The sequence below is a fragment of the Cololabis saira genome, chromosome 5 (assembly GCF_033807715.1).
Source record: "Cololabis saira isolate AMF1-May2022 chromosome 5, fColSai1.1, whole genome shotgun sequence".
Taxonomy (NCBI): domain Eukaryota; kingdom Metazoa; phylum Chordata; class Actinopteri; order Beloniformes; family Belonidae; genus Cololabis; species Cololabis saira.
Window position 1 is genome coordinate 43615419 of NC_084591.1, and position 12128 is coordinate 43627546.

Genomic DNA, 12128 nt, shown 5'->3' on the forward strand with positions numbered 1-12128 from the left:
CTCTCTCTGTTCTTCATGCTATCTGTCGGATCTCTCTTTTCCTGCTCTGCCAGTCTGGCCTTCGGCAGGAGGGTCCTTATGATCCAGGTCCTGGTCCAGGTTTCTTCCCTCCTAAAGGGGAGTTTTTCTTGCCACTGTTCGGCTTCAGGTTTTTCTCCCACTAGGGGAGTTTTAACCTGCCATTTTTTATGTAATAATTGCTTGGGGGTCATGTTCTGGGTCTCTGGAAAGATTCTAGAGACAACTTCTGTTGTAATAGATGCTAGGTAAATAAAAATGTATTGAACTAAACTTTTAAGTACTTTTCTTTTTTCAAATCGCACTAAATTGTGCCAGTAACTTATTTTTGGAGGTGTTGTAGGACTGAAATGAAATACAAAAATTGATGTATAACAAGTGAAATGGGTAGATTTAAACAAAAGGTAACCAACTTAGGATAAAATTGTCTGCCAGAGAAATAAAAAGTTACAATTGTAAGAATTGGTTGGGGATTTTTTTTTTTTTTTTTTTTTACATTTTGTTCATTTATTTTCCACCACATTTTCCAGGGGGGATTAACAGGAAACCTGCTGCTGGTGGACAAATACAGACCAACAGGCAGTAAGCTCATCGTGATGAAGCAACGGTGTAGTTCTTCACCCTCACAGATCAGCTACCTGGTTGTGTTTTTGAAGGTTCATTCTTAAATGTTGATACACTAATCTGAAGTGTTAAATTGCAGTTGTGTCTGGATTTTGTCAAAAGCTTCAGTTCAGCTGAAGGTCCTGGAGTTGTGACGTGACGGTGCAGGATGGCTCTCAGTGCTCACCTGAAGAATGGATGGCTTTGCTCCTCTTCTGCATCACTTCCATGAGAGCACCAACGATGCCCGCCGTGGGGGCTGGAGTTGGAGGCCCAGATTCACAATGATCCGGCACCTGGGGGACACAGACAGGCCCAGTCCAGTTTGATACAGCACATTCAGAAACTATACATCCAACCTGGACCAAGTTAGGATTTTGGCACCAGATCTCATTGACACAACTAGGAGTACCGTATTTTCCGCACTGTAAGGCGCACCTAAAAGCCTTTAATTTTCTAAAAAACTGGCAGTGCGCCTTATAATGCGGTGCGCCTTATATATGATCATTACTGTAATTTCTGTTACTGTAGTCAGGGGGATTGTGGGTAATGTAGTTGGTGTTGCCGAAGTAACGCCTCTAAAAACGTCAGGAATCGTCACAGACGTTCAAGACAACATCAGCGACGCTCACTCTCATAATGGTGACTGTGAGGAGACGGAGCCGGGACCGTTGGATGCTGCACCGCCCAGCTGTTCTACTCCGACACAAAGGAAGAAGATTTCCAGGGATTCGGCGATGGGAAATGAACTGGAAAATTTCCCCTCTGTGTTTGTTTTTGGGAGTGAACAAAGTCTTCAGAAGCAGGTTTTTATTTTGTTACTATTTGACGTTACTTTTCTTCTTGTTTTTTTGCATTTGCTGTAGCATTTTGTAGCATTTCCTGTAGCGCAGCTCCATCAGGTAGATGCGTAACTCAACCCCAGCCACTGTAGTACGGTATCTTACCGTATACAGTAATCCTTGGCTATAACGAGGTTCACCTTTCACGTCTCTGCATCGTGCATACTGTTGTGCATTCTGATTGGCTTAACAGTCTCCCCGCTTCTTCACTTCCTGTGTCAATAACGTTGGTTGCTTAGCAACAAGCTGAGAACGGCCAATGAGCTTCAGCAGCAGCTCAAGAACGGGACCCTTCGAAACATTACAGTTTTCAGATATAATCCATGGTGGCATGTCAGTTTATAAGAATCTTTTTGCCCGGAAGAAAAAAGAGCCACAACAACTGCACATAACTATGTTCTTCTCTCGAAAAAAAAAAACACACCTGCACCGCGGGCGGAGTCAGGATGCAGCGGCGCAGTCAGAAGAGCAGTGAAATACTCGCGAGTCACAATTTGTCCTACTGTACTTATTGTATTTTTTTTTCATAATCATTTTTCATTTTCTCCCGTTCAAATTCAATTACCGTATTTTCTTGACTATAAGACGCTACTTTTTTCATATGTTTTGAACCGTGCAGCTTATACAAAGGTGCAGCTATTCTGTGAATTTTTCTTCCACCGCTCGGGGCGCTCTAACCGGAATTAGAATCAAAACTAAGACAAAATAAATGCAAAGAAGAATAGGCTACTTCTTCTTTAGCAGATTTCAAACAGATAAACAGATAAATAAATACTGGTTATTTTCTCTTGGTTCTGTCCCGTTTTAATCAGCAAAGTTGCTGCTGTGTTAAAAGACACTGTTAGGAAAGGATCTATTTAGGTACAAACATGTACATCATTTACAGTTCAAAATGGTTCTGTACATGTAGTAAATATCTAATCTAACAACAGAAATATCTGCGGCTTGCATATCTTTTTTTTTTTTTTTTTTTTTTTTTTAAATAGAGCGGATGCCGCTTGTATGCCGGTGCGGCTTATAGTTCAGAAAATACGGTAATCGGGTCGTGGTGGGGCTGATCTCCGCGAAGTAGCAACCTTTTTTTTTTTAATAATAATTTAAAAAAAAAAAAAAAAAAGGTTGCTACTTTGCGGATTTCACTTATCACGGGTTGTTTTTGGAACGTAACGTAACTTTAAAAAAACGAGGGATTGCTGTATTTCGTGCACCCTATAATGCAGTGCGCCTTATATATGAAGAGAGTTTTAAAATTGGCCATTTATTGAAGGTGCGCCTTTTAATACGGTAGTGAATACTATGTACTTCTATGAGAGTTATGTATGTGTGGCGGTAATAAGTGGGAAATGCTCACAGTCTTGAGCTGAATCCCCTGCCGGATCTGGTCCAGCAGGGCGTCCCGTCCCGTGCTGGAGGCCGGCGCTTTGTGGTTCTGCTCCACTTTCTTCAGCTGCGTTCCTCCTCTGATCTGCTCCAGCAGGGCCGACTTCCCGCCCGTGACGGGAGAGTGAGGCGAGTCCCCGCCTCCACCTACACCGTCCAGCTCAGGTGGAGGAGGGGGGCCGGGCGGCGGAGGGGGGGGAGGCGGAGGAGCAGCAGCTGGAGCTGGTGCAGGCACGGAGCTTGCAGGAGACTGCTGGGATGATGGTGGGGGAGGTGGAGGAGGAGGAGGAGCTTGAGGAGCGACAGAAGATGAAGGAGGCTGATGGTGGTGGTAGTGTTGGGGAGGTGGGGGGGGCTGGTGACCCCCCCTGGTGGGAGGAGGAGGGGGAGGCGGCGCTCCCAGAGTTCCAGGTCTGGAGGGTGGAGGGGGAGGAGGAGCTGAAACCGGGGCCCTGGACGGAGGAGGGGGAGGGGGGGCTCCTCGGCCCCCCCTGGACGGGGGAGGTGGGGGGGCAGGTGAACTGTGAGGGGGAGGAGGAGGAGGAGGAGGGGGGCCACCACGGGAGGGAGGTGGAGGGGGCGCTGCAGGAGGAGATGAGAGGGGAGATTAGCGCTGCTGTCAATCAACAACCTGTTCATTTCCTGCAACTGGAACCTGATGGTCCTGGTACCAGATACAGAGTAACACTGTTTAAAATATATGCTGTTATGCAGCTTTTTCTTTAGAAAAAAGAAATCATTGAACAAGAATCGTACCAAGCATTTAAGCAAATTCGCAGTTTTACATTTGGTGCATCATATTTTCTTAATATTTTATCAAATCCTGAAGCAACAACTATTGACCCTTTATGACGGAGTATTAGGGCCAAACTAAGACAAAAAAAAAAAATTGGAAATGACGAGAATAAAGTCATAATATAATGAGAATAAAGTCATAAAATTACGAGAATAAACTCAATGTTGCGAGAATAAAGTCGTAATAGAATAAAGTCGTAAAATTACGAGAATAAAGTAAATGTTGCGAGAACAAAGTCGTAATAGAATAAAGTCGTAATATTACGAGAATAAAGTCGTAATATTACGAGAATAAAGTCGTAATATTATGAGAATATATTTTATGAGAACTCTAACAGGAAGAGCAGTCTTCTCCCTGTGTTAAAATTAGGAATATTGACCATCTTGTGAAGTTATATTTATATATTTATAATATATTTAATATTACGACTTTATTCTCAAAATATTATGACTTTATTCTCGTAATTTTACGACTTTATTCTCATATTATTATAACTTTATTCTTGTAATTTCCTTTTTTTTTGTCTTAGTTTGGCCCTAATACTCCGTCGTACCCCTTCAACTCTTCAGGGCCATTTTTAGTCAACTCTTCTTCTGACTGAAGATTCTTCTACTGAAACAGCTGAAAGGAGTGCATGTTGGGACCATACCTGTCAAGTCTCCCGTTTTGGCCGGGAAAATACCATATTTTTACCCCTCTTTCCCGCCGTCCTCCCGTATTAGTATTTTACCGTAAATTTCCCGTTTTATAATATAATAATTTTTAAACTGCAAACGGAATTGTCACTAATCTCGCGAGAACTGCCCATTGCTGTAGCCTGGGTGGCAGTTGTCGCAAAGTTAGTAAAAACAAATCAGAGATGGATGAATATCACGAGAGGAGGCATTTCTGACAAAAAAGCAAAGACTTTGTGTAAATATCTCTAAAATGGGATACTGAATTTACTTTCCTAAAGAGGAGCAGCTACATGAGTGAAAATTATAAATTAAAAGAAAATGTAAACGTTTCACTTGAAGACAATCAATGTGTATATAAACCAAAAATATTTAAAATAAATAAATGTGCTTTAATTCCCCTTTGTGTCTTCATTTAGGCTCCATTATAGGAATTACATACATATGAATGTCCACAGCATTTCAGTCAACAAAGGTCGCCCTATCAGATTCTGAGCACATAAGTGTAGTTTGTAATTGGTTAACAAGTAATTATTTTAGTATAAATGTAAGATACTGGACCTGGGTTGGGCTGGTGGGACAGCGGCGGAAAATGTCCCGTTTTTTTAAATCCCAAACTTGACAGCTATGGTTGGGACTGAGATCCATTATGGTTTTTTACTGCCATCTACTGGCTGCTCTGTGGTCCTACACATTATTATCATCATCATTCATCATCATGGGTTTTATAAAAAAAAAAAAAAAGTCCCCATGACCCTAATGGGGGGGAATATTCTGTTATTGGACATGAACTTGTGCACAGGTGCCTGAAAGAACATCAGTGACGGCCACCAGGTGCTTGTTTCCTTTCAGAAAGCATCAACTACCGGTACTTTCCCTGAATATTGTCCATCTTCTATGTGCATTCTCAGCTGGGTTTCCGTCGATGAGGCTCTGAGCTCATCCCTTTTGGCCATCCTTTGCTATATCTGAGATATTTGGTCAGACGAGCACGTTGAAATATTAAAGGAGCCGTATGTAAGAGCAATAATAAAACGAATCATAAAATGATCCCGATATGTCAACAGACATTTAAAAATCATGTTCATTTAAAATACTTATGTCACTGACAACAGCACTCAAGCCAGGATATTCCAGTTTAAAAAGAGGAGTTGCAGCCCTCAACTGATGTTTATGTTGTCATTTTTTGTTTTGGTTTGAAGCTCCACCCTCCACCTATCTCCCAATCACCAAGTCAGTATTGTTTCTGAAGCTCCACCCTCCACCTATGTCCCAATCACCAAGTCAGTATTGTTTCTGAAGCTCCACCCTCCACCTATCTCCCAATCACCAAGTCAGTATTGTTTCTGAAGCTCCACCCTCCACCTATCTCCCAATCACCAAGTCAGTATTGTTTCTGAAGCTCCACCCTCCACCTATCTCCCAATCACCAAGTCAGTATTGTTTCTGAAGCTCCACCCTCCACCTATCTCCCAATCACCAAGTCAGTATTGTTTCGGCATCCGGGTTGCCAGCTCGGCTCTAATTATGGCAGCCATGGAAGCCTACGTTCCTGCTGCATTCTGCAGCCTACCTGGCAACCTCTGGTCGGGGGGAGGAGGGGGAGGGAACACGCCACTCAACAATATTTTGAAAGTGACTGCAGTACCAGTTTTGGACATTTCTTACAGACGGCTCCTTTAAGTAGAACCAAACGTGTTGTTTTTGTAAAAGATAAAGATTGTACACACCTGAACAATGGACATGTCAACAACCAGGTAACTGATTACACTGCAAAAACTCAAAATCTTACCAAGAATATTTGTCTTATTTCTAGTTAAAATGTCTACACTTAATCTCATTACACTTAAAACAAGAGTCATTACCAGAAAAATAACTTGTTATTTGACAATTTTCACCTGTTTCAAGTAAATTTTCACTTGAAATAAGTAGAAAAAAATCTGCCAGTGGGACAAGATTTATCTTCTCATTACAAGCAAAAAAATCTTTTTCTGATAATGACACTTGTTTTAAGTGTAATGAGATTTGCTTGACTAAAAATGAGACATTTTAACTAGAAATAATACAAATATTCACGTTAGGATTTTGAGTTTTTGCAGTGTATCAGGTGGAACCGTACATACAGATCACTGAAAATAGTCATCAATCCATTCATGGCCTACCTAAACCCGGAGGACTCAGAAAGTCCTCAAACCATGCCATAGTTTTAACTTCCCTATGTTTTAGCATCCTGGTAGGAAAAAACGTGTGAAAACTAAAGTCAGATGGACAAAAGTGTTTCATCAGTGCACAATTCGTATCTACCATCTGACAAAAATGAATGACGAGGAAAAAAGAAACCCCGTATTTAGGTTCTGAGAAGTCTGACCTGTTCTGAGATCCCAATTCCAGCATTTATGAAGAAGATTTGTGTAAACCTTTGGTCTGTGTTTTAGTGCGTCACCGTAGCGGTAATGACGGATACTTTCCAGCAGCAGCTGAAAAGCACTTTCTTCTAACGTGGTCAGTAGCATCGTTAATTACTCACCTGAACCTGAAATGCTTTTGGTCATTTACAGGTGAAACAAACGTCAGAGGACCAACCAGACAACCATCATCAGACCTGTGTTAGTCTGCTGCTCGGATCAAAGCGCTCATCATTGACTACGTTTACATGCAGCCAAAATTCAGGTTATTGCTAATATTCCAGTTACTGAAACATTCGGAATATTCCGTTTACATGGTAATTAATCATTCAGGATATCTGGATCAAACCAGCGACGCACGGAGAACATCATGACCCCTCATTTCTGTATCCAAATTCAAAACAAATGCTGCTTCGTGCAACTTTTCGCTCACCTTCTTGTAAATCTTCTATCCCGGTACTTTCTACCGTCTACAAATGCAGAAATGTTCATATCCTTCATTACATTTATGAAGTGATTAGTCTCCTCCTGGTCTTGTGTTTCTCCAAGTTTATAAGAACTTCCTGGACTCAAAAGACCAGGATTCCTTGCGAAAAGAGCATGCACAGAAAAAAAAAAACATGTTCCGTTTGATGGGGATATCCCGTTTGGCGTTTACATGACCGAATATTCGGGTTTTAAAAGGAGTAACCCAGGGCTCATATTCGGGTTTTTAAAAACCCAAATATGAGCAAATTCCGGTAATTCAAAGGGGTTATTGGTGTTTACATGGCCGTGCAAAACCGGGTTATTGCTAATATTGGGGTTTTAAAAGGGTTATTGATGCATGGAAACACAGTCAGTGTCACGTGCACACGCCGGGGCTCACCCTGCCTCCTCAGCTCGTTCTTCACGGCCTCCACTCCTCCCTTCTTCTCAATGAAGTCATAGATGACTTTGGACGTCTCTCTGTCCTTCAGCTGAGCCTCGGAGATGCCGCACATGTCGAACAGGTTCTTCAGTTCGGGGTCCAGGTTGTTCAGCTGGAAACAACACAATTTACATTTTTTTTAAAAACACACTCCCCGCTGCCGAGGATGCAACAACATACATGAGATTTATGGGTTCTGCTGATGTATTATTCAGAAAAGGGGAAGCTGAGGTCAAGATGAGCTGCTTTATCATACTTGATCAGCTCCTTTATGTGATGAATCATCTCAATCCTGATGCCAATGTCTAAAACAATAACACACGTAGGCTTGAAATAAGTCTGAATGAAACCCTGAGGTCTTTGTTCCAAGAACAGATCAGACAAACAGAACAGAACAGAACAGAACAAAAAATACAATCTATTAAGTTTTGACAGTTTTGTAGGCTTCTCATTTTTAAAACTTATTTTCAAACGTGTGAATAACCTTTGCCCCAGAAATACTCTGCCAATTGGTAAACAATCAAAACCGTGGAATTAGAACTAGGGCTGCAACAAGCAGTAATTGTAGGATAGAAAAACGCAGAACAACATTTTGACAGTCATCTTTCTCGGTAATAGTTACCAAATTATGGAATACACTGAACCTGAAATCTAAATACTGACAGAGCTCAAGGTTTTTAGCAACAAGTAAAACAACATGAGCATTGACTTTAACATACTGTACCACTGTATTATTTTAGTTTTCTGTCCTTATCTGGTTTGTGTTTTTGCTTCTTGTCTTTGTATTGTCTTTATTCTGTTTATTCTGTTTTGCATGTTTTGTATTTTAATGGTTTTGTACTGTTTTAACTCTGCTTTTGAATTTTAAGTAAAGGCCTAACCAGGGACAGGGGTTGCAAATTAGCTCTGGCTAGAAACCTGTATGTATGACATCTGTTTTGTATTTTTTACGAAACAATGTTTGATACATTTGTCCCTGTTCAATAAACGTAATAATAATAATAATAATAATAATAATAATAATAATAATAATAATAATAAGCGCTGCTCACACACACATATCACTGGGAAAAAAAAGGTTTTGTTTTCTTATTTTCACTTCACATCTTGTAGTTTTTTATTTTTAGAATGAAAGCACTGAGTTTTCTGCTCCTTTAGGACTGACTGGTTCACGTCAGTCCATGTGTCAGTGAGACATCTGGTGGCCAGCAGCTAAAACTACAAGCAGCCTGAACCATCAAGCATCAAGAAGCATCTGCTTTTAGTGCCCTCAACCCTGCAAAGCATTCTGGGATTGACACACTGTTGTCTTCTCTGTCTGTTTCAGGTTTGTCAGGAAAAGCAGCAAACAAACTAAGACAGTTTGACTCAGCAGCTCTGGCTGCAACTCCTGAACAGTGGGAAACGCTGATGTTACAAATCTACGCGCAGACACGAGCTCTCTGTGTTGACAGACCGGGTTCCCATCTGTACAAACCAGCACAAATAAATAAAATCCCCCCCCCCCCCCCCCCCCTCTTAAATCCTAAGTTGACATCACACTTGATTAAGAAACATAATGTTTCATTGTGTGTCTGACAAAATCCATAAATGAGAAAGAGAATCTTCTGTTCGTGTGTCATTTTATCTCTACATTCTGAGCCTTGGGGCTCATTGTTCCCGTACAGGCTCACTGCCAAGGTAATGATAAAGTTTAGCTGTGTTACGACTTTCACGAACCTCAACATCGATGTGATGGCACATTTAAAAACAACAAGGGAAGTAAAGTGAACAGAAGGTGAAAAGACAGATTCCAGAGTAGCGGCAGTTGTTGTTTCCTCACCTTGTCCGACACTTTTGGTAACCAGTGCTAAGAAGAAAGAGCTCAGGGGGAACGACTCTAACAAGACGTTAAGACTGGTACGTGTCCCGACATTCCTTCATCAGGACAGCTTGTGGTTTGCAGGATATTTTACAGGTCGGGGAGGAGGTTTGGTTGACTTTAGTCACAATCCTGTCCACAGGCACAGTCTCTATTCCCCACAGATCGGTTGGAGTTATTCCCTGCTCCTTAAACTTTTAACTGTTCTCAGCTACAAACCACGATGGACTGAAACTTCAGTCCCAAAGCTATTTGCACAAATAAGCATGAAACTGCCTTTACTTCACTATAATGTTTGCCTGTTAGAGCCAGTACTGGAGTTGAGGGGGATGAGGGGGGATGGCACCCCCCTGAAATAAAAACAGTCAAAATCATCCTCCCTGTAAAACTGCCATCCCCCCTTCCCATCCCTTATGTCATTTCATCAATGAATGTGGTTTTACTGCTATTTCAACATTTAGAGTCATAACCAGAAAAATAACACCAGAAAAATAACTTATTTGACAATTTTCACCTGTTTCAAGTGAATTTTCACTTGAAATAAGTAGAAAAATCTGCCAGTGGGACAAGATTTATCTTCTCATTACAAGCAAAGGCAGATTTTTCTACTTATTTTAAATGAAAATCTACTTGAAACAGGTGAAAATTGTTGTTTTTTCCAGTGATGAGTCTTGTTTTAAGTGTAATGAGATTTTTTTGTACTAAAATGAGACATTTTAACTAGAAATAAGACAAATATTCTTGTTAAGATTTTGAGTTTTTGCAGTGATCCATGTTACTTATCCTGTGAAGGACAGAGTCATATTGATAAGTTCAGAAAAGTGTTTTTTATTGTTGTGTTTTGATGTATTTGATGTAAGCCCAGTGGATATTTAAAGCTTACAGAAGGCTGCATTTAACTGCTGCTATGTCATTCCTGCAGTATTTCTGCAGGTGTTTTGGTCACTGCTATTATTTGTAATATATTATATTATTTGTAATCAGCACAAATGATCTGTCCCCATATGATAAAATCCACCATCCCCCCTGAATTTCTTTTACAACTCGAGTACTGGTTAGAGCTGATGACGAAAGACAGAGCGGACTACATTCATCACCGTCTATCAGCCGCAGTGCAGATAATTACCAATAACTAATAAGGTGCTGCTAATGCCCAATTCCAGACCTCAGCCGGACTGAAATGTTGTGTGGGGGCTTGGATAGATCGGTGCATAAATGATGTCTACAAACCTAGATGACAGAAGCAGTGAGTGGGTTCAAATTCCTCCACAACAATGTGAGATGTGGGCTTTGATAATTCATGATGAATGTCCTGAACAAATTACACATTAATTAATTACTCCACAAAGCCCCATAGTCATTAGTTAATGATGCTGAAGCCGCTTCTCTAGAACATTCTGTCTGTACAAACGCTGAGAGATGTTTGTGGAAACGGGCAGGAAGCAACAAGAGCCTATTGTGTGATCTCACTGCACCAGACGGCTCACTATTGTGCGGTGCGCGTGCACGTCTGTGGCTGGAAAAAGGGGGTACTCACATCAAAACCTGTGTTTGGATCCCAGCCCACGTGACCGATGTGCCTGAGGAAGACGGGACACACACACACATGGTGAGATCACACACACGTGTCAGCATAGCAGTATACATCAGCTGTTGAGCACATGCAAGTGGGCAGACGTGTGCACATGCTAAATAGTGAGCCCACACACACGTGTCATGACAGTGGCTCACTGAGCAGAGTCTGACATGTTTACGGCTGGATCAGGCGTGCAGACAAACAGGACTGGAGCTTTCTTCCTCAGAGTTTCAGCCAACATTGCATGACGTCCTGATACCCGCTGCCTTACCTCAGTTTCATTTCACTTTATTTTGTCTAGAGGGACATTGTACATTGATAAACATTTTAAAATGTAAGTATACCCAATTGTAGCTAAAAGGCTAATTTGCATTGGCAAGACTCAGTAAAAAGATACAAGCAACATTACACGACACACAATATCAACAACAGTTAAAGCTGAAGATGAACGGGCCCTCGCACTCATGGCCCGGGTTCCCCCCACATTCCTAGGTCAATAATACTAGAAAAGTGCCTTTGCTGTTCACATAAAACTCAACTTATCCCCATAACTAATTCAGGCCAATGGAAGTCCAGGACTCAAAACCGAGTCCGATGACACCACCCACGACTCTCTATGTCAAACCATTCGAAGGTCATGGCAGAAAGTAGGAACTATCAAATGTGGACCAATCAGAAGAAGGGGGGCGCGCTTTTTGGCGTCTATCGTTGCCACAGTAACGCTTTTGACTGAGAAAAGTAATGCCCATCGTTGCATGATGGAGACGCACATTTTGATGTATAACACACCTGGGTGCACGTTACAGTTCGGGCCGCATTAACGGCCGAAGAAATGGCATAAATTGTGCCAAAATTATTTTTTTGTAAAAAAAAAAAAAAAAAAAAAATCTCATTACACTTAAAACAAGACTCATCACTGGAAAAAACAACAATTTTCACCTGTTTCAAGTAGATTTTCACTTAAAATAAGTAGAAAAATCTGCCAGTGGAACAAGATTTTTTGCTTGTAATGAGAAGATAAATCTTGTTCCACTGGCAGATTTTTCTACTTATTTCAAGTGAA

General features: G+C 41.2%; 1 protein-coding gene across 2 annotated transcripts in view; it reads right to left on the minus strand.

Moving 5' to 3' along the window:
- Window positions 1–12128, minus strand: part of wasla (WASP like actin nucleation promoting factor a) — a 35768-nt gene that overhangs the window by 3500 nt on the left and 20140 nt on the right. For both annotated transcript variants that reach the window (XM_061722221.1, XM_061722220.1), the window contains 4 exons: window positions 11027–11069; window positions 7587–7740; window positions 2815–3425; window positions 809–917 (listed from right to left, as the gene is read on the minus strand). In XM_061722221.1, the coding sequence (XP_061578205.1) occupies window positions 809–917; window positions 2815–3425; window positions 7587–7740; window positions 11027–11069 (917 nt within the window). The remainder of the gene's footprint in view (window positions 1–808; window positions 918–2814; window positions 3426–7586; window positions 7741–11026; window positions 11070–12128) is intronic.